The 22,354-nt window shown below is 46.4% G+C and overlaps 1 protein-coding gene across 1 annotated transcript in view; it reads left to right on the forward strand.

Annotated features, from left to right (window-relative positions):
• The first annotated feature begins 17,300 nt into the window (after nucleotides 1-17,300).
• Nucleotides 17,301-22,354, forward strand: part of DNAH7 (dynein axonemal heavy chain 7) — a 518,555-nt gene continuing 513,501 nt past the window's right edge. The window contains exon 1 of the mRNA XM_044302717.1: nucleotides 17,301-17,420. Coding sequence (XP_044158652.1) covers nucleotides 17,412-17,420 — 9 coding nt within the window. The 5' untranslated portion in view covers nucleotides 17,301-17,411. The remainder of the gene's footprint in view (nucleotides 17,421-22,354) is intronic.

Genomic DNA, 22,354 nt, shown 5'->3' on the forward strand with positions numbered 1-22,354 from the left:
TATATATATATATATATACAAAGGAAAAATGGCGGCACTGGAACACAATCAATCCAATTGAATCCACCTATCAATTGGATTCAAGTCTGGATATATATATATATATAATATATATATATATATATATATATTATATACTATATATATATATATATAATATATATATATACAGGTCCTTCTAAAAAAAATTGCATATTGTTGATAAAGTTCTTTATTTTATGTAATGTACTGATAAACATTAGACTTTCATATATTTTAGATTCATAACACACAACTGAAGTAGTTTTAAGCCTTTTATTGTTTTAATATTGATGATTTTGGCATACAGCTCATGAAAACCCCTAAAAAAATTAGCATATTTCATCCGACCAATAAAAGAAAAGTGTTTTTAATACAAAAAAAGTCAACCTTCAAATAATTATGTTCAGTTATGCACTCAATACTTGGTCGGGAATCCTTTTGCAGAAATGACTGCTTCAATGCGGCGTGGCATGGAGGCAATCAGCCCAATCAGCCTGTGGCACTGCTGAGGTGTTATGGAGGCGAGGCCCAGGATGCTTCGATAGCTGCCTTAAGCTCATCCAGAGTGTTGGTTCTTGCGTCTCTCAACTTTCTCTTCCCAATATCCCACAGATTCTCTATGGGGTTCAGGTCAGGAGAGTTGGCAGGCCAATTGAGCACAGTAATACCATGGTCAGTAAACCATTTACCAGTGGTTTTGGAACTGTGAGCAGGTGCCAGGTCGTGCTGAAAAATGAAATCTTCATCTCCATAAAGCTTTTCAGCAGATGGAAGCATGAAGTGCTCCAAAATCTCCTGATAGCTAGCTGCATTGACCCTGCCCTTGATAAAACACAGTGGACCAACACCAGCAGCTGACATGGCACCCCAGACCATCACTGACTGTGGGTACTTGACACTGGACTTCAGGCATTTTGGCATTTCCCTCTCCCCAGTCTTCCTCCAGACTCTGGCACCTTGATTTCTGAATGACATGCAAAATTTGCTTTCATCCGAAAAAAGTACTTTGGACCACTGAGCAACAGTCCAGTGCTGCTTCTCTGTAGCCCAGGTCAGGCGCTTCTGCCGCTGTTTCTGGTTCAATAGTGGCTTGACCTGGGGAATGCGGCACCTGTAGCCCATTTCCTGCACACGCCTGAACACGGTGGCTCTGGATGTTTCTACTCCAGACTCAGTCCACTGCTTCCGCAGGTCCCCCAAGGTCTGGAATCGGTCCTTCTCCACAATCTTCCTCAGGGTCCGGTCACCTCTTCTCGTTGTGCAGCGTTTTCTGCCACACTTTTTCCTTCCCACAGACTTGCCACTGAGGTGCCTTGATACAGCACTCTGGGAACAGCCTATTCGTTCAGAAATTTCTTTCTGTGTCTTACCCTTGCTTGAGGGTGTCAATGATGGCCTTCTGGACAGCAGTCAGGTCGGCAGTCTTACCCATGATTGCGGTTTTGAGTAATGAACCAGGCTGGGAGTTTTTAAAAGCCTCAGGAATCTTTTGCAGGTGTTTAGAGTTAATTTGTTGATTCAGATGATTAGGTTGATAGCTCGTTTAGAGAACCTTTTCATGATATGCTAATTATTTGAGATAGGAATTTTGTGTTTTCATGAGCTGTATGCCAAAATTATCAATATTAAAACAATAAAAGGCTTGAACTACTTCAGTTGTGTGTAATGAATCAAAAATATATGAAAGTCTAATGTTTAGCAGTACATTACAGAAAATAATATAAAATATATAATATAATATATATATTATTAAAATAATAAACTTTATCACAATATGCTAATTTTTTTTAGAAGGACCTGTATATACAAAGTGTTTGCCAAAGCATATGAACACCGCCGCCTACTCAGCTCATATGCCTCGGCAAACGTATCTTTTACTGCAGAGGAGAAATCTCGTCTTGCAGCGCCGCATACACCGACTTTGTGTAATCTGACAGCAGTGCAATGCTTCTGTCAGAATGCACATCAGTGCTGCAGCTAGTCATTCGGTTGGTCCACCTGGAAGGTAAAAAAAAAAAAAAAAACAGGCCGCAACGCAATAATTTTATTAACTTTATAATAACTTTTGAACCGAACATATAAACTTTAACTTTTTGAACTGAACATTAACTTTTTTGCTTACTGGTGAATTTTTTAATTTTTTTTACCTTTTATAGTACAAACCTCTCCTTCCCTATGGGACAATGTGCAAAGCGCAAATCACCCAAAGATGTGGCGAAGTACATTATGCACTTTGTCCCAGGTGAAAGGAGAGGTTTGCAGCAGCTGTGTGTGAATGGGCCCTACTAGCCCTGTGTGCCTGTCCTGTGAGATGTGATCCCTATGCTAAGTGTAACTGTGTGTGGTACTTCCGGAAACACTCTCCAAAGCATAGGGCAGGGTGGTCAGGGCAGTCAGGACAGAAATAGCGGGTGTCACGCCTTATTCCACTCCTGCTACAGACACAACATCTTTTTCGGGGTGACGGTTGGGTTGAGGTACCGGCAACGACACTGGGGAAATGTCGCTCGTGTAGACGGCTAACTACACTGGTGGATGGGGCCACGGAACCTCCTGGATACAGGAGGTTCTCGATGATCTCTTCCTGAAATTTGAGGAAGGATCCTGTTCTCCCAGCCTGACTGTAGAGAACAAAACTATTATATGTAGCCAATTGAATTAAATATACAGACACCTTCTTATACCAGCGTCTGGTGCGTCGGGAAACTAAATACGGAGACAACATCTGGTCATTGAAGTCCACCCCTCCCATGAGCAAATTATAGTCGTGGACACAGAGGGGCTTTTCAATGACACTGGTTGCTCGCTCAATTTGGATTGTCGTCTCTGCGTGAATGGAGGAGAGCATGTAAACGTCACGCTTGTCTCTCCATTTCACCGCGAGCAGTTCTTCATTGCACAAGGCAGCCCTCTCCCCCCTTGCAAGACGGGTGGTAACGAGCCGTTGGGGGAAGCCCACGTGACTAGTTCGCGCGGTGCCACAGCAGCCAATCTGTTCTAGGAACAAATGCCTGAAGAGGGCCACACTTGTGTAGAAATTGTCCACATAAAGATGGTACCCCTTGCCAAATAAGGGTGACACCAAGTCCCAGACTGTCCACTGCTCCCCAGGTAGTCAGGGCAACCGACCGGCTCCAGGGTCTGATCTTTACCCTCATAGATCCAAAATTTGTGGGTATAGCCTGTGGCCCTTTCACAGAGCTTATACAATTTGACCCCATACCGGGCGCGCTTGCTTGGGATGTATTGTTTGAAGCCAAGGCGCCCAGTAAAATGTATTAGGGACTCATCTACGCAGATATTTTGCTCAGGGGTATACAAATCTGCAAATTTCTGGTTGAATTGGTCTATGAGGGGCCAAATTTTGTGGAGCCGGTCAAAAGCTGGGTGGCCTCTGGGCCGAGAGGTGCTATTGTCACTAAAGTGCAGGAAACGCAGGATGGCCTCAAATCATGCCCTGGACATGGCAGCAGAGAACATGGGCATGTGATGAATTGGGTTCGTGGACCAATATGACCGCAATTCATGCTTTTTGGTTAGACCCATGTTGAGGAGAAGGCCCAGAATTTTTTTTAATTCGGAAACTTGGACTGGTTTCCACCGGAAAGGCTGGGCATAATATCTTCCCGGGTTGGCGGTTACAAATTGTGTGGCATGCGGGTTTGTTTCTGCCACGACTATGTCCAAGAGCTCTGCAGTCAAGAACAGCTCAAAAAATCCCAGGGCCGAACCGATCTGAGCTGTCTCAACCCAAACTCCAGACTGGGCGGTGAAGGGGGAACTAATGGTGCGGCTGAAGTTGGGGACTGCCAATCAGGATTTGCCAGCACCTCAGGGATTCTAGGGGGTCTACGGGCCTGTCTGTCGGTGGCTGCGACGGGGTAACTATTGCACGTGCCACCGTACCAGCTTCAACTGCCCTTCTGGTGCTCTCCACTTCGCCATGTTGTACGGCAGTGCTGGTACTAGGTCCAGGGAGGGCTGCACTGCTGGTGTATGCCTCACCACGTAATCCGACAGCGCCAGCCCCTCTCTGCTGCCCTTGAAGCGGATCCTGCGCAACCTGTGGTCTAGCAACATAGGGCCGGGTACGCCTGGTGCTATCAGGGACCTCAACCTCCTCGTCCGAACTTTGTGTCAGACTGCCACTGCTTTCTACAGGTTCATATTCTGACCCGCTAGATTCATCAGATGAGGGTTCCCATTCCTCATCCGACTGGGTCAGAAGCCTGTAGGCCTCTTCAGAAGAATACCCCCTGTTTGACATTTGGACTACCAAATTTAGGGGTATTCCCTGAGACTACCGAAGAAAAAAAGAAAGCATGTTTTACAAATGGGAGGCTAGTGAAGTACTGGAGGCCGCTGCGATTGATAAAAAATATCAAAACTGATTTTTTTATCGCCGCAGCGCTTGTAAAGTGATTGTGCAGTGATAAAAAAATAAAAATAAATTGTCACTGCGGCGGGGCGGGCGTGGGTGAACGCACGTGTGGGCGACCGATCAGGCCTGATCGGGCAAACACTGCGTTTTGGGTGGAGGGCGAGCTAAGGTGACACTAATACTATTATAGATCTGACTGTGATCAGTTTTGATCACTTACAGATACTATAAAAGTACAAATACTGATTAGCGATACGCTAATCAGCGAATCAGTGACTGCGGTGCGGTGGGCTGGGCGCTAAACAATTGCTAAACTACCTAACCAAGGGGCCTAAACTATCCTAAAACCTATCAGTCAATACCAGTGAAAAAAAAAAGTGACAGTTTACACTGATCACTTTTTTCCTTTCACTAGGTGATTGACAGAGGTAAGAAGGGGTGATCAAGGGGTTAATTGGGGTGCAGGGGGGTGATCTGGGGCTAAGGTGGGGGTGATGGGGACGCTTCAAGTTAGAATATACTAAGAACTGTGTACATGACTGCCCCCTGCTGCCTGGCAGCACCCGATCTTACAGGGGGCTGTGATCCGCACAATTAACCCCTCAGGTGCCGCAACACTGCCGGGGGTAGTCATGTAAACAGTTCTTAGTATATTCTAACTTAAAGGGAACCTGTCATCTGGATTTTGTGTATAGAGCTGAGGACATGGGTTGCTAGATGGCAGCTAGCACATCCGCAATATCCAGTCCCCATAGCTCTGTGTGCTTTTATTGTGTAAAAAAAACGATTTGATACATATGCAAATTAACCTGAGATGAGTCCTGTTCTGAGATGAGTCAGGGACAGGACTCATATCAGGCTAATTTGCATATGTATCAAATCGGTTTTATTACACAATAAAAGCACAGAGAGCTATGGGGACTGGGTATAGCGGATATGCTAGCGGCCATCTAGCAACCCATGTCCTCAGCTCTATACACAAAATCCCAGTGACAGGTTCCCTTTAAAGCGTCCCCATTACTATGGGGACGCCTCTGTGTTAGAATATACTGTCGGATCTGAGTTTTCACGATCTAACTCAAATCCGATGGTATATTCTAACATAGAGGTGTTTCCATGGTGATGGGGGCGCTTCAAGTTAAAATATACCATCGGATTGGAGAAAACTCTGATAGGGACTCCTGACTTTTTACATTGAAAGTCAATGGGGGACGGATCTGTTTGCAATTGCACCATATTGTGTCAACGTCAAACGGATCTGTCCCCATTGACTTGCATTGTAAGTCAGGACGGATCCGTTTGGCTCCGCACGGCCAGGAGGACACCAAAACGACTTTTTTTTTTACTTTCCTTCATGTCTGGTGATCCTCTAAAAATCAAGGAAGACACACGGAAGAAAAAACGGACACGGATCACGGAACAACGGAACCCCGTTTTGCGGACCGTGAAAAAATACTGCCGTGTGCATGAGGCCTCATGAACAAGTTCCTGCAGCGTGGCCCCTGAACCAGAAGATGCATACTTATCTGCTCCATGCCGCCCTGCCCCTGCTGCCTCCCTGCTCCATGCCGCCCTGCCCTTATTGCCTCCATCTTACGGTTCCTGCACTTTTACACCTGTCCGTGCATGACCATGGTCACATACACCACTCCAGTCAATGACTGGCTGCAGCAGTGACACGCACCTGTGTTAAGTTGGCACCCCATGTTCTTAAATTTCAAAAATAAATACACCATTCGTTTCTGCTGCGTTTGTGCCGCAAAAATGAACTTTTGCGCCGCTTTGGTTTCCGAGATATTGCGCGCTTGATTTGCTGAAACCCTGCCCACTTTCCACCCCATGTTTTTAAATTTCAAAAATAAATACACCATTCGTTTGTGCTGCGTTTGTGGCGCAAAAATTAAATTTTTTGCCGCTTCGGTTCCTGAGATATTGTGAGTTCACTTTTTATAAGGCCCCGCCCACTTTCCACCCCATGTTCTTAAATGTCAAAAAGAAATACACCATTCGTTTGTGCTGGTTTGTGCCACATAAATAAACGTTTGCGCCGCTTTGGTTTCCGAGATATTGCGCGCTTGATTTTTTGAAAATTCGCACACTTTCCACCCCATGTTTTTAACCCTGACCCAGGTGTGCTGCAGCTTGCCCCCTCCCCCCCACAACTTTTTTGGGACGCAAGCATATATTTATTTATTTTTTCTGCGTACGCTGACTGTGGCCGGCACACCAAATAAAGATTTACACGCACACACACACTCCCCTATGGCCCGCCGGATGTTCTCGGGTGAGGAGGCACACGCCCAGCTTGCCTCCAAGTCCGAGAGCCCCAGTGAGGACGAGGATGACCCCACTTTCCTTTTGTCATTCGCGTCCTCCTCATCATCTAGCGATGATAATGAGTCCCCAAAGCAGCGGAGCAAGGGGACCGCCATGCTAGGGACCCTGTGGCCCACACTAGTACGAGCAGCTCTGGGGCTCGTACTTGTTTTCTGGACCACCAGTTAAGTCCACCGAAACCCCCTGACGGTGAACTTGCTTGGTATACCCCAGAGCGTTTTGAGCCTGTGATTCCTGATTTTGTAGGCCAACCAGGAATCCAGATTTCCACAGTGGGCTTCACTGAATAAGACTCTTTTTCAGTGACCACTTTGTGAATCTAATGGTGGACCAATCAAACCTGTACGCCCAACAGTTCATTGCTCAACACCCGGGCTCCTTTTTGGCTAGGCCTGGTGGCTGGACCCCGGTCAGTGCAGCCGAGATGAGGATGTTTTGGGGCCTTGTGCTGCACATGGGCCTAGTCAAGAAACCTAGTGTCAGGCATTACTGGAGTGGGGACGTCCTCTACCAGACCCCACTCTACTGTATGGCTATGACACGCTCCCGGTTTAAGGCCTTTCGAAATGCCTGCATTATGCAGATAATGCAGCATGTCCCCCCCAAGGTGATCCTGCCTATGACCACCTGTACAAACTAATGCCGGTCATCGATCTTTTATGGCTGAGGATGGGGAAAACCCTCAGCCGTGCGATGCCAGAAGATGTTAACGGCTGCTCGGCCAGGACGAGAGAATTAGGGAGCAGGTCACCTCCTAACGCATCCCTAATCCGACCCTAACTCCTAGCTGCATGAGCCGACCTTGAAGGTAGGAGGGCCCATGCTCAGTAACCTCGGATCCCTACTTACCTTCCGTCGGTCCCTGAACTAGGAGTAGGGTAAGACGACCTGTTCCTTCTGGACACCGAGGAACAGGAGTCTCACTGGCCAAGCTGCAAGGAAAAGGGGAACACAAACAGTCCTATGGATATGGCAGGTGAACTGCACTAGTTCCAGCCACCTGCCACAGCCTTGTTGACTGGATCCCTGTGCTGGCAAGCTGAAGTCCACACAATACAAAATGAACTCAGCACACACACAGGAACCCAGATCCATAGCTGCACCGAATAACAAAGGAAAACATCAATTAAACATCACATAAATTTAAACTAATGACCACAAGGGTGGCCCCCACTGGCAGGTGATACAACACAGGAGGCTACTCCAGATAGTCATGGCTGAAGTACCCCTCAGACTCGTGCTAAACACTGAGGCTTTATAGGCCCAAGTAGCAACACCCACACAGACACACCCAGTGATCACACACACAGAAGGGAATTAACCCTTCCAACACCAGGAAGTGTAGTGAGACCACATAAAAGGAAATACACACAAATACTCACTGCAGCTGTTACCGATGACAACGACATGTGTGGCAACCGTGTCCTGGGAACCGGCCAAAAGGCCGAGACACTGCCACCACATGTACATCAAAACCAAACGTTGCCACGGGCAGCCACAGTGAAGGGAAATGTCAGAGTGCACACCAAACATAAAACAGAGTGTAACCGCATGCACTTGACAGTAAGCTACCTAGCCCCAGCTCCGGCTGCTATACTGCCAAGTACAATCACGTGTTGCCAGCGGCAACCACAAGTGAGGCAACATACTAGCGGCCCTCCCCTGTGGCTGAACAACAACACCCAAACCGCAGGCAACAGCATGCGGACACAGGAGTCACGACCATGACCATGGCCGTGACACGATAACTTTGGGGCCAAATTTTTGCAGGCCCATGTACCTGGAGGGGAGGTCGCGGTTGAGGAGTCTCTCATTGCTTTAAAAAAAAAGTGCATACTGTGTCACAGGTGGGGGATACGGAAGGACACCACTACTCAGTGTGACAAATGCCCCGAACATTCGGGCATCTGCATTTTTGGTTGCTTCAGGAAGTACCACACTTCCATGGAGTACTAAATTTATGTTCCCCTTCCCCAATTTAGCCACTGTAAATCGGATAAAAAACTATGGTTCTCAGACTTGAGACATTAACCTCTTAGGGACATAGGGTGTACAGGTACGCCCTGATGTCCTGGTACTTAAGGACACAGGGCGTACCTGTACGCCCTGTGTATTTTTGATCACCGCTGCGCGGCGGGCGGCGATCAGGACCCCGTGCCTGCTCGAATCATTGCCTGCTCAAATTCGCCGGGGGGGTCCGGTGACCCCCCATGTATGCGATCGCAGAAAACCGCAGGTCAATTCAGACCTGCGTTTTTCTGCGTTTCCGGGTTATTCGGGTCTCTGAAGACCCGATAACCCGGAACAGGATGGTGATGGTGGGGTAATTTCACCCCACCAATCACCATCCAGCGATCCTGTGTGGTGACATCACCACTCAGGATCGCCTCTGATTGGTCTGTGGGCGGTCCAGCGGGATATTCAAAAGAAGCAGGCGCTCCTCTCCTCCTCCTTTTGTGTTCCGGAGCCGAGGAGAGAGGAGCTGCCTGCACGTGTGTCCACTATTGCTGCCAGCACCCCGATCTGTGCCCCCAGGACCTGATCTGTGCCACCAGCACCCCCCATCAGGTACATAGGGACAGCATAGGGAAAGTTAGGGTGATGCAATAAACTGCAAAAACTAAGTTAGGGTGTCTGGGGTCCACAGCACAGCTGTGTGAGCCTAGCCCCCCAGGGGCGCTGCCGCTTGACCCCCCCTGCCCCTTCCACACACACTTTTTTGGGGTGCAGGTTTTTTTTTTGTACGCTGACAGTGTCCGGCCACTGTTAGTGTATCGCACACCCCACCTCTGATCAACTTCGGACGGTTGATCAGCGGTCTTGAATTTTTTTCCCCACATTTTTTGCCCTTTTTTTTTGTTATTTTAAAAAAAAAAATTAATAAAACCGGCATCTCGTCCCGCAAAAAAATTAGCCTCCACATAAGATAATCGGATAAAAAATAAAAATAAAATGACACTTAGACTTTAGAGATACAAAAATTTTTTTTTGTATCAAAAAGGATAATATAGTCAAAAACCTAAATAATTTTTTAAAAAGTAGACTTATTAGGTATCGCCACGTCCGTAAGAATCTCCTCTATAAAAATACCCCATGACCCAACCCCCCCAGATTAACACGGTCAAAAAAATGAATAAAAATAGGTGCAAAAAAAGATTTTTTTTGTCACCTTACATAACAAAAAGTTTAATAGCAAGCGATAAAAAAAGTCATATAGCCCCCCAAAAAGTACCAATAAAACAGTCATCTTATCCCGCAAAAAATTAGCCCCCACATAAGATAATCGGATGAAAAAAAAGACACTTAGACTAGAGATACAAAAAAAAATTTTTTGTATCAAAAAGGATAATATAGTAGACTTATTAGGTATCGCCGCGTCCGTAAAGAATCTCCTCTATAAAAATATCCCATGAACTAACCCCCCAGATTAACACCGTTAAAAAATAAATAAAAATAAACGGTGCCAAAACCGCTATTTTTGGCACTTTTCCATTTCAATTCATTTTTCCCGGTAGCAAAACAAGGGTTAACAACCAAACAAAAGTTAAAATTTATTACCCCGATACTGCAGTTTACATAAATGACACATTTGTGGTCGTAAACTGCTGTATCAGTAAAAGGCAGGCTGCAAAAGGAAAGGACCAACAGTTTCTGGAAGGCCGATTTTGATGGCCTTTTTTATTGACACCATGTCCCTTTTGAAGCCCCCCTGATGCCCCCCTAAAACTCCCTAAAAGTGACCCCATCTAAGAAACTACACCCCTCAAGGTATTCAAAACTGATTATACAAACTTTATTAACCCTTTAGGTGTTCCTCAACAGTTTATGGCAAATGGAGATGTAATTTCTGAATTTCAATTTTTGGTAACCTTGCCTCACAAAAATGTAATATGGAGCAACCAAAAATCATATTTACCCTAAATTTACCCCCTGTAAATTTATGAGAAATTTTAAGATTTGCTTCTAAACTTTTAAGCCTTGTAACATCCCCAAAAAATAAAATATCATTCCCAAAATAATTCAAACATGAAGTAGACATATGGGGAATGTAAAGTCATCACAATTTTTGGGGGTATTACTATGTATTACAGAAGTAGAGAAACTGAAACTTTGAAAGTTGCAAATTTTGGGTACATTAGGTAATTTTTTGTGTAAAAAAAATATATATTTTTTTTAACTTAATTTTACCAGTGTCATGAAGTACAATATGTGACGAAAAAACAATCTCAGAATGGCCTGGATAAGTTAAAGCGTTTTAAAGTTATCAGCACTTAAAGTGACACTGGTCATGGTGATGGGGGTGCTTCAAGTTAAAATATACCATCGGATTGGAGAAAACTCAGATACGATGGTATAAAAGGGACTCCTGACTTTACATTGAAAGTCAATGGGGGACGGATCCGTTTTCAATTGCACCATATTGTGTCAACGTCAAACGGATCCGTCCCCATTGACTTGCATTGTAATTCAGGACGGATCCGTTTGGCTCCGCGCGGCCAGGCAGACACCAAAAATCAAGGAAGACCCACGGACGAAAACATGGTCACGGATCACGGACCCCGTTTTTGCGGACCTAAAAAAAAAACTGTTGTGTGCATTAGGCCTTACACTATGGAGATACTAAAATGTTTTTTTTTTTTGTTTATAACAAGACAATATAGTGTAAAACATAAATAAACAAAAAGTAGACATATCAGGTATTGCCGCGTCCGTAAGAATGTGCTCTAGAAAAATACCCCATGAACTAACCCCTCAGATGAACAATGTCAATTTTTTAAAATAAAAACGGTGCCAAAACAGCAATTTTTGGGAAAATATTAATCCGTTTTTTTTCCAGTAACAAAGCAAGAGTTAACAGCCAAACAAAACTTAATATTTATTACCCAGATTCTGCAGTTTACAGAAACTGTGGTCGTAAACTAATGTATGACCAAACGGCAGGGTGCTGAAGGAAAGGAACGCTGTATGGTTTCTGGAAGGCAGATTTTGATGGGCTTTTTTTTTTTTTTTAGGCACCATGACTTATTTGAAGCCCCCCTGATGCACCCCTAGAGTAGAAACGCCATAAAAGCGCCCCATCTAAGAAACTACACCCCTCAAGGTATTCAAAACTGATTTTACAAACTTTATTAACCCTTTAGGTGTTCCTCAAGAGTTTATGGCAAATGGAGATGAAATCTCAGAATTTCTATTTTTGGTAACCTTGCCTCACAAAAATGTAGTATAGAGCAACCAAAAATCATATGTACCCTAAAAATAGTCCAAACAAAACTGCCACCTTATCCCGTAGTTTCCAAAATGGGGTTACTTTTATGGAGTTTCTACTCTAGGGGTGCATCAGGGGGGCTTCAAATGGGACATGGTGTAAATAAACCAATCCAGCAAAATCTGCCTTCCAAAAACCACATGGTGCACCTTTCCCTCTATGCCCTACTGTGTGCCCGTACAGTAGTTTAAGGCCACACATGGGGTGTTTCTGCAAACTATAGAATCGGAGCAATAAATATAGAATTTTGTTTGGCTGTAATCCGTTGCTTTGCTACTGGAAAAAAATGGATTAAAATGGAAAATTTGCCCAAAAATTGCTGTTTTGGCACCGTTTTCTGAGAGGTTAGTTCATGGGGTATTTTTATAGAGCAGATTCTTACAGATGCGGCGATACCTAATATGTCAACTTTTTATTTATTTATTTGTTTTACACTAAAAAAACATTTTAGTATCTCCATAGTCTAAGAGTCATATTTTAGATAGGGGCTATCTTAGGTAGGGGCTCAGTTTTTTGCAGGATGAGAGGGCGGTCTTATTGGCACTATTTGGGGGGCATATGACATTTTGATCACTTGCTATTACAATCTTTGTGATGTTAGGTGCCCAAAAAAAATTTTGCACTTTTTTATTTTATTTTTTGACCGTGTTCATCTGAGGGTTAGGTCATGGGGTATTTTTATAGAGCAGATTCTTACGGACGTGGCGATACCTAATATGTCAACTTTTTTTTTGTTTTGTTTTACAAAAAAAATATTCTTCTTTTTAGTTTTAATGTCTCAAGTCAGAGAACCATAGGTTTTTATCCGATTTTCAGTGGCTAAATTGGGGAAGGGGAACATAAATTTAGTACTCAATGGAAGTGTGGTACTCCCTGAAGAAACCAATAATGCAGAGGCCCAGATGATCGGGACACGTGTCACACTGAGTAGTGGTGTCCTTCCGTATCCCCCTCCTGCGACACACTCTGCACCTTTTTTGGGTCCATCCTTTCTTTCCAGTATGGGGGACCACACCTGGAAAGTGTTGGCCAGGGACGATCCGGTTGCCTCCAGTTCCCGAGGTTCTCCGGCCTTCTCTTTCCCGGTCGGAAAAGATCAGGTCCTTGAGGACTGCCTCATAGAACTGAAGGAATATCCCTGTGCTGCCAGCGCTCCGGGACAGCACAAAAAAGTTGTACAAGGCAACCTGCACCAAGCAGACCGCAACTTTTTTGTACCATGCCCGGGTTTTGCGCATGGCATTATATGGCTTGAGGACTTGATCAGGGAGATCAACTCCTCCCGTATACCAATTGTAGTCGACGATGCAATCGGGCTTGAGGACCATTGCGGCGGTACCTCACACAGGGACAGGGGTGATGCCGTTACTGTGAATTGTGGATAGTACAAGGACATCCCTCTTGTCCTTATATCTAACCAGCAACAGGTTTCCACTGGTAAGGGAACAGGTCGCACCTCTGGGGATAGGTACCTGGAGGGGGTGGGTAGAGAGGCTACGTTGATTTTTCCACACGGTCCCACAAGCGAACGTGGATCTGGCGGCGAGGGACTGGAACAAGGGGATACTAGTATAAAAGTTATCCACGTATAGGTGGTAAGCCTTATCTAGCAGTGGGTGCATAAGGTCCCACACAAGTTTCCCGCTAACACCCAGAGTTGGGGGACATTCTGCACAAATTTGGCCCCAAAGTGATTGATGACTGGCCTGATTTTGTACAGGCGGTCATAGGCAGGATCACCTTGGGGGGGACATTCTGCATTATCTGCATAATGCAGGCATTTCTGGATGGCCTCAAACCGGGAGCGTGTCATGGCCATACAGTAGAGTGGGGTCTGGTAGAGGACGTTTCACTCCAGTAATGCCTGACACTAGGTTTCTTGACTAGGCCCATGTGCAGCACAAGGCCCCAAAACGCCCTCATCTCGGCTGCATTGACCGGGGTCCAGCCACCAGGCCTAGCCAAAAAGGAGCCCCGGTGTTGAGCAATGAACTGTTGGGCGTACAGGTTTGTTTGCTCCACCATTAGATTTACAAAGTGGTTACTGAAAAAAAGACTAAAGTAGTCATATTCAGTGAAGCCCCGGCAGGGGGCTCCGGTGGACTTAACTGGTGGGCCGGAAAACTAGTACGAGCCCCAGAGTTGCTCGTACTAGTGTGGGCCACAGGGTCCCTAGCATGGCGCTCCCCTTGCTCCGCCTAGCGGCGTCTCCGCCGCCTTGGGGGCTCATTATCATCGCTAGATGATGAGGAGGACGCGGATGACAAAAGGAAAGTGGGGTCATCCTCGTCCTCACTGGGGCTCTCGGACTTGGAGGCAAGCTGGGAGTATGCCTCCTTAGCCAAGAACATCCGGCGGGTCATAAAGGACTGTGTATGTGCGTGCGTGTAAATCTTAATTTTGTGTGCATGTGTGGGCACGGGTGTTCGTAAACTTGCCCTAAACCTAACAGATAAAAAAACGAAATAAATGAAAAAAGGCCCAAAAATTGTAATTTTTTTTCTAAAAAAATTCTAACTCGTTAATCAACCGTCTGAAGTGCCGGCTACAGTCAGCGTACGCAGAAAAGAAAAAATTATTATGCTTGCGCCCCCAAAAAAGTTGTGGGGGGGGAGGGGGGCAAGCTGCAGCACACCTGGGGGGTCTAGGGTCAGGGTTAAAAACATGGGGTGGAAAGTGGGCGAAGTTTCAGCAAATCAAGCGAGCAACATCTTGGAAACCAAAGCTGCGCAAACGTTCATTTTTGCAGCACAAACGAATGGTGTATTTCTTTTTGAAATTTAAAAACATGGGGTGGAAAGTGGGCGAAGTTTCAGCAAATCAAGCGAGCAACATCTTGGAAACCAAAGCTGCGCAAACGTTCATTTTTGCAGCACAAACGAATGGTGTATTTCTTTTTGAAATTTAAAAACATGGGGTGGAAAGTGGGCGGGGTTTCAGCAAATCAAGCGTACAATATCTCGGAAACCAAAGCGGTGCAGACGCTCATTTTTGTGGCACAAACCCAGCACAAACGAATGGTGTATTTCTTTTTGACATTTAAGAACATGGGGTGGAAAGTGGGCGGGGTTTCCGCAAATCAAGCGCACAATATCTCGGAAACCAAAGCAGCACAAACGTTCTTTTTTACGGCACAAATGAATGGTGTATATATTTTTGAAATTTAAGAACATGGGGTAACAACTTCACACAGGTGTGACACGCTGTTTGTGGCCACATCACCACTGAAGCCAGTGATTGGCTGCAGAGGTACATGTAACCATGGCCATGCACTGACAGGTGTAATCAGCGCCGGGAGCAGATAAGTATAACTCTCCGGTTTCAGGGGCTATGCTGCAAGAACTTGTTAGAAATTCATTTTTACTGGAAAATTCCTTTAAGCCATTGTGGATTAGCCATAGATCTCACAGGGAAATTCCCCAGGGGGCCGCCTGGGCCCTCCTCACGGCCAGCCAGTGTAAGTTTTTGGGGATGTATTTTGTGATTAACTGTGGGGTGGTATAATGTGCCACAATATGGTATTGCTGGCCTGGACTGGACGTCCCTCAATGTCTTCATAGGGACACTCATGATAACTGATGGTATAATCGTGCCGCACATCTCTCTGTGTGATCAGGGATGTGCTACTGATAATCAATGTAACTAAATGAAGGAGGAATGATTCCTCCCCAGTCACTTTACATCGTGTGTACATTGCGGCCCCTTGAAATAGAGCAATGTGACAATGCGGCCCTCAGACCAAAAAAACGTTGTGCACCCCTGGTCTATACAGTGTTTGTATAGTCTATATAGCTTGTGTATAGGTTAAGTAATTGTAGTCTCTATAGTGTGTGTAGAGTAATTTCAGTCTATACGCTTCCTTTACTGGTAAAAGGTGAATTGAGTTATGGATTCCGTTACCACGGACAATAATGCAATTCTATGATGGAATGCATATTCATTCCGTCATAATAGAAGTCTATGGGCTGCAAAACAGATCCGTTCTGTTATTCAGGGGAGTCCTCTCCTGCATAACGGAAACGGGACAGATCCATTTTGCAGCCCATAGACTTCTATTATGATGGAATGAATAACGGAATGGCTCTAAAGGCATTCCGTTATAAAATTGTGTTATGGTCCGTGGTAACGGAATCCATAACGCAATTCACGTTTTACCACCAAATGAAGCATTAACAAATTTCATAACCTAAAATTCGTTCTTTTCTAATGGGGGCGCCTAAAGAAAATTCCGCACAGGGTGCCTGCCATTTATCCTAAGGCCGGCCCTGGATCTAATAGTGATCTCCTATACCAGTGATGGCGAACCTTTTACAGACAGAGTGCCCAAATGGCAACCCAAAACCCACTTATTTATCACAAAGTACTGATCCGGTAATTCACCCTGAATACTACAGTCCAGTATAGTGTATCTTCCATGTACTTTATCATTTAGCTATAATAGCCTGCCTACATTCAATGCGCTGCCTGTGCTGTTCATAGTGCGCCCTGCGCTGATGAATGGCAGGTAAAGTCTAAGGCATATTGGTACACCACAGACTTATTCCAGGATGTAAGTGCCCACAGGGAGGGCTCTGAGTGCCACCTCTGGCACCCGTGCCATAGGTTCGCCACCACTGTCCTATACTGTGGATAGAGGATAACTTTTACCAACCAGAATACCCCTTTAAGCTGACAGGTAGAATACTCTGGCCTCAGGCACACGGCCGTTCCGTGCATTGGGGACCACAATTTGGAGTCCCCAATGCACGGGCAACGTCCGTGTGGCGGCCGGGACGGATCAAGACCCATTCAACTATTTTTTTTGCGGTGCGAAGGCACGGACAGAAACACCACGGAAGCACTCCATAGTGCTTCCGTGCCTCCGTTCCTCACCGCAGCTCAGGATTGCGGACTCATTCAGGTGAATGGGTCCGCATCTGTAATGCGGAAAGCACAGGGCCGGTGCCCGCATATTGGGGACCCACTAGGCAACCGCTGTGTGCATGAGGCCTCTTCCACACTGACCTTTTGTAAAGGGGCTATTCCAGTTGTAATAAGTTATCAAATATTAGAACCACTGTGACCCCCACCGATCATGAAAACAAGGGCCCAATAGCCTGCAGGCACCCAGAATGACGGGGGCAGAACCAGTGGCGCCTGTGCTGAGCAATGTACATAGAGATCAGGTACGCGGAGGGCCGTCGCCCCTAGCAGCGTGTCCACAACGGCTCCCGGCCCAGGGAACGCCCCTCCCCGCAGCAGGGATTCCATAGCAACGGAAAGACGCAGCACAGCCGGGTCTCACTGCTGGGGAACCAGCGCCTTTCTTAGCTGCAGTGCGGGTGAGAGCAAGGAAGACCCTGCGTCTTTGGTGACCTGGACCTAGCAACCGCGGGGAGTGCGACCTGTGAGCCCGCAGGGTTTACCATGGAGCAGGTAATGTACGGAGCGGTGTACCCTGTGTTCATCGCGTCCTTCCGTGTGCTCTTACTGCACAAGCCTGGAAGAAGAAGTTTTATGTAGAAAACTGGCGCAGTACAGAAAGTGGGGCGACTCGTTATAACAACCAATAGGATTGTCTTTTTCATTTTGTAACTGCACACAGAACATGACAGCTTGAATCGAATTGGTTGTTATTGGCAACAGCTCCGGGGATCCCTCACCCACCGCAAACACATTCTATGGCACAGTCAGTGCTGACTGCGGCATAGAAAGGGTTAATCCTCCCCCATCGGCTTTTACAGCAATGCTGGTGGACACGGCAGCGGCCTGGCTATCAGTGACTGCCGGTGTTCTGTCAGAAAACCTTAAGGGAGGTTTCACACTAGCGGATGCCGTTCGTGACATCCTCTCCGTGAATGACAGCCGAGACCCGATGCGGACAGCAGAGGCACGGAGCATTAACATGACTGATAATGCTCCGTGCCTCTCCGTGATCTCTTTACTACGAAATCACAGTGACAACTTTATCTCATTGTGTTTTCGTAGTAAAGAGATCAGAGAGGCACGGCGCATTATCAGTCATACAGTGGCGACTCTAGGAACAATATATAGGGGGGGGGGGCACAAAGATACCACAGTCAAAAATGGGGGGGGGGGGGGGAAACAAAATAAGTATATATAAATAAGATTACAAAATACGAGAGAAGTGCAAGGATTTTTGCCAACACAAGCGAAGCTACATTTTGGCGCCCTCCTCCCCTCGCAGCTCACCTGGCCCTGGTCCCGTCTGCAGCAGCTGACTTCTCCTCTGTGTGGTCCTGGTATCTTCTCTCTGCTTCAGACAATTGCTGGTTAAAGGACCGTATTTTTCACCCTCTAAGACACACCTAGGTTTTAGAGGAAGATAATAAGAAAAAAATATTTTCTATTACACCTCAGGTCAGACCAGCAATCAGACCCCCAATGTTAGGCTACTTTCACACTAGCGTTCGATCGGATCCGTCTGCATTATATTAGCAAAAAAAAAGCTAAGTGTGAAAGCAGCCTGAGCGGATCCGTCCAGACTTTTACATTGAAAGTCAATGGGGGACGGATCCGCTTGAAGATTGAGCCATATTGTGGCATCTTCAAACGGATCCGTCCCCATTGACTTACATTGTAAGTCTGGACAGATCCGCACGCCTCCGCACGGCCAGGCGGACACCCGAACGCTGCAAGCAGCGTTCAGGTGTCCGCCTGCTGAGCGGAGCGGAGGCTGAACGCCGCCAGACTGATGCAGTCTGAGCAGATCCGCATCCATTCAGACTGCATCAGGGCTGGACGGAAGCGTTCTGCTCCGCTCGTGAGCCCCTTCAAACGGAGCTCACGAGCGGACAGCCGAACGCTAGTGTGAAACTAGCCTAAATCAGACCTCAGTTCACAGCCCCAATGTTAATCAGACCTCAGATCAGACCCCCATGTCAGACATAAGCCCCCATCCATCAACCCCCCATGTCAGCCATCATGCCGCCATGTCAGCCATTAGCCCCCCATGTCAGCTATTAGCCCCCCATGTAAGCCATCATGCCCCCATGTAAGCCATCAGCCCCCCATGTCACATTTCTCCCCCTCCATTGTAAATTACCCCCCTATGTCACATCAGCCCTCCATGTCACATTTCTCCCCCTCCATGTCACATTTTTCTGCCCTCCCCCAGGGTGCACCCTAAGGCAGCCGCTTGGTCTGCCTTATGGTAGCACCGGCCCCGGAATTGCAGTATGCAGGGATACCTTTATAATAAAGCAATTTACTTACAAAAGAAGCTATTCAGTCTGCTGTGCCGTCCTCTGCTTGCTTCCGCAGATTCTTTCCCCTTCTTTCTGTCTCTCGTCAGTGCACAGGCGCCCTGTTATGGTGGATCTGTGGAAGACACACTGTTATGGCGGCATCTGTGGATGACACTTATTATGCCTCTCATATCAGCCCCCATATCAGCCCTTATGCCTCATTAGCCCCCATTATTCCTCTTATTAGCCCCCATTATGCTTCATTAGCCCCCATATCAGCCCTTATGCCTCATTAGCCCCGATATCAGCCCTTATGCCTCATTAGCCCCCCATTATAAGCCCTTATGCCTCATTAGCCCCCATTATGCCTCATTAGCCCCCATTATTCCTCTTATTAGCCCCCATTATGCCTCATTAGCCCCCATATCAGCCCTTATGCCTCTTTAGCCCCCCATTATAAGCCCTTATGCCTCATTAGCCCCCATTATGCCTCATTAGCCCCCATTATGCCTCATTAGCCCCAATATCAGCCCTTATGCCTCATTAGCCCCCCATTATAAGCCCTTATGCCTCATTAGCCCCCATTATGCCTCATTAGCCCCCATTATAAGCCATTATGCCTCATTAGCCCTTATTATTCCTCTTATTAGCCCCCATTATGCCTCATTAGCCCCCATATCAGCCCTTATGCTTTATTACCCCCCATTATGCCTCATTAGCCCCTATTATAAGCCATTATGCCTCATTAGTCCCCATATCAGCCCTTATGCCTTATTACCCCCCATTATGCCTCATTAGCCCCTATTATAAGCCATTATGCCTCATTAGTCCACATTATGCCTCATTAGCCCACATTATGCCTCTTATTAGCCCCCATATGCCTCCAATTAGCCCCCATTATTCCTCCAGCTAGCCCCCATATGCCTCCTATTAGCCCCCATAATGCCCTCAGCAGCCACATTTTTTATAAAATGAAAAAAAAACTGTTACCTCTCCTGCTCCTGGATGGACGCCGCCTGCAATTTTCTTCCTCCTCAGTCGACTGTGCTCTAAACTGGCGCGCACAGCGTGAAGTCACTGCTCCCCTCTAGCCCCCCTCTAGCGACGCCACTACAATCATGTTAATGCTCCGTGCTTCTGCTGTCCGCATCGGGTCTTGGCTGTCATTCACGCAGCGGATGTCACGCACGGCATCCGCTCGTGTGACACAGCCCTAACTCGTCGACTTCCGGCCGTGTGCGCCTCCATGCAAGCGCAGTACCACGGCAAGGTGCCTTCGCACAAGCGCAGTATCATGGTAAGGTGCCTTCGCACAAGCGCAGTACCAGGGCATGGGTAAGGTAAAATTACAGTGAACGTTGACACGCTCTCAGGGGTAAGGAGATCTGACGGTGTTTTGTCTTGTTAAATCACCTTACCCTCACACTGTGCACATGCGGATTGTAAAATGAATCTGAAGCACGCTATGTAGTGAAGGTAAGGAGAGGGTGAGGAGACTTAACAAGACAAAAGACCGTCAGATCTCCTTACCCCTGAGGCTGCACACGCCTCGTCCATGAGTCAACGCTCACTGTAATTTTAACTTACCCATGCCCTGGTACTGCTCTTGCACGGATGCGCAAACCCCCCAACACCCCCCCGGAAGTCACGTGGGGTAAGGGAATCTGACGAGTTAAGGTTTTCTGACAGAACACCGGGCCCCTGCACTGATCAGGCGGGCACCAAAGCAGAGCGGTAGTTTCTGGAGAGATATTTTGTGAAAATGGGGCACTGCATTGTAAATGATGATAGACCAAATACTAATGTGCAGCACAATATACTATCTCAGCAGAAAGTCTGCTGGGACAGTATATTGTGCTGCACTGTGGTATATTGTGCTGCACTGTGGTATTTGTTTCTGCTGGGGCGGTATAATGTGCTGCAGTATGGTATATAGTGCTGCTGGGACAGTATAATGTGCTGCAGTATGGTATATAGTGCTGCTGGGACAGTATATTGTGCTGCACTGTGGTATTTGTTTCTGTTAGGGCAGTATATAGTGCTGCTGGGACAGTATATTGTGCTGCTGGGACAGTATATTGTGCTGCTGGGGCAGTATATTGTGCTGCAGTAGGGCCGATAATGATAATTTGTGAACTTTCAGGCCGATAGCCGATAATTTATACTGATATTCAGTAAATTTCATTTTTGAAAAAAAAAAAAACATTCCTACACCTGCTGAAAATAAATATATGTTTATTGTTAATGTGTAGGCATTTTTTTTGTTAATCTTTCTTTTTCATTTATAATTAATATATATATATATATATATTTTTTTTTTTAACTAACTTTTAGCCCCCTTAGGGACTAGAACCCTTGTCCTATTCACCCTGATAGATCTCTATCAGGGTGAATAGGACCTCACACTGTCCCTGCTGCGCTGTACTCTTTGTGCACACAGCAGCATGGAGCTTACCATGGCAGCCAGGGCTTCAATAGCGTCCTGGCTGCCATGGTAACCTATCGGAGACCCAGGTTTACACTGCTGGAGGAGGATGAGGGGAGAGAGGACCCTGTGGCCACTGCCACCAATGATTAAAGGGAACCTGTCACCAGTTTTATGGTGTCCTAACTAAGGGCAACATAAATAAGTGACTGATTCTCTTAGCACAATGCTGGGTAACTTTCTTTAATTGACCCAGTCAATCTGCCAACATCTTGTATTGAAAAGCTCCAGCTGATAATGATGAGTCATGAATATTCATGAGCTCCTGACTCTCCCCGCCCACCTGCTGCTGAGTGACAGTTTGTTTCCATAGGAATCAGCAGCAGGTGGGCAGTGGACTCAATGGTATCACACTGGACTCAAATCAGCTCATTAGCATGTGGCATGCGGCATCTTTGTGTGTATATTATGAGGTAACCATCTGTCACACCAGTACGTAAATAAATCTAAGGCACTTTTTAGTAATTAATGATTGTATATAATTAGTTAGATCATAATCAAATATCCACATGACAGGTTCCCTTTAATAATGGGGGGCTTGGGTGAGGGGGCGCACTGCGCCACCAATGTTTTTAATACTGGGGGGCTTGGGGGGGCGCACTGCGCCACCAATGAAGATAAATCTCATTTATTCATATGCAGGAGGCGGGAGCTGGCTGCAGAATCACATAGCCAGC

The sequence above is a fragment of the Bufo gargarizans genome, chromosome 8 (assembly GCF_014858855.1).
Source record: "Bufo gargarizans isolate SCDJY-AF-19 chromosome 8, ASM1485885v1, whole genome shotgun sequence".
Taxonomy (NCBI): domain Eukaryota; kingdom Metazoa; phylum Chordata; class Amphibia; order Anura; family Bufonidae; genus Bufo; species Bufo gargarizans.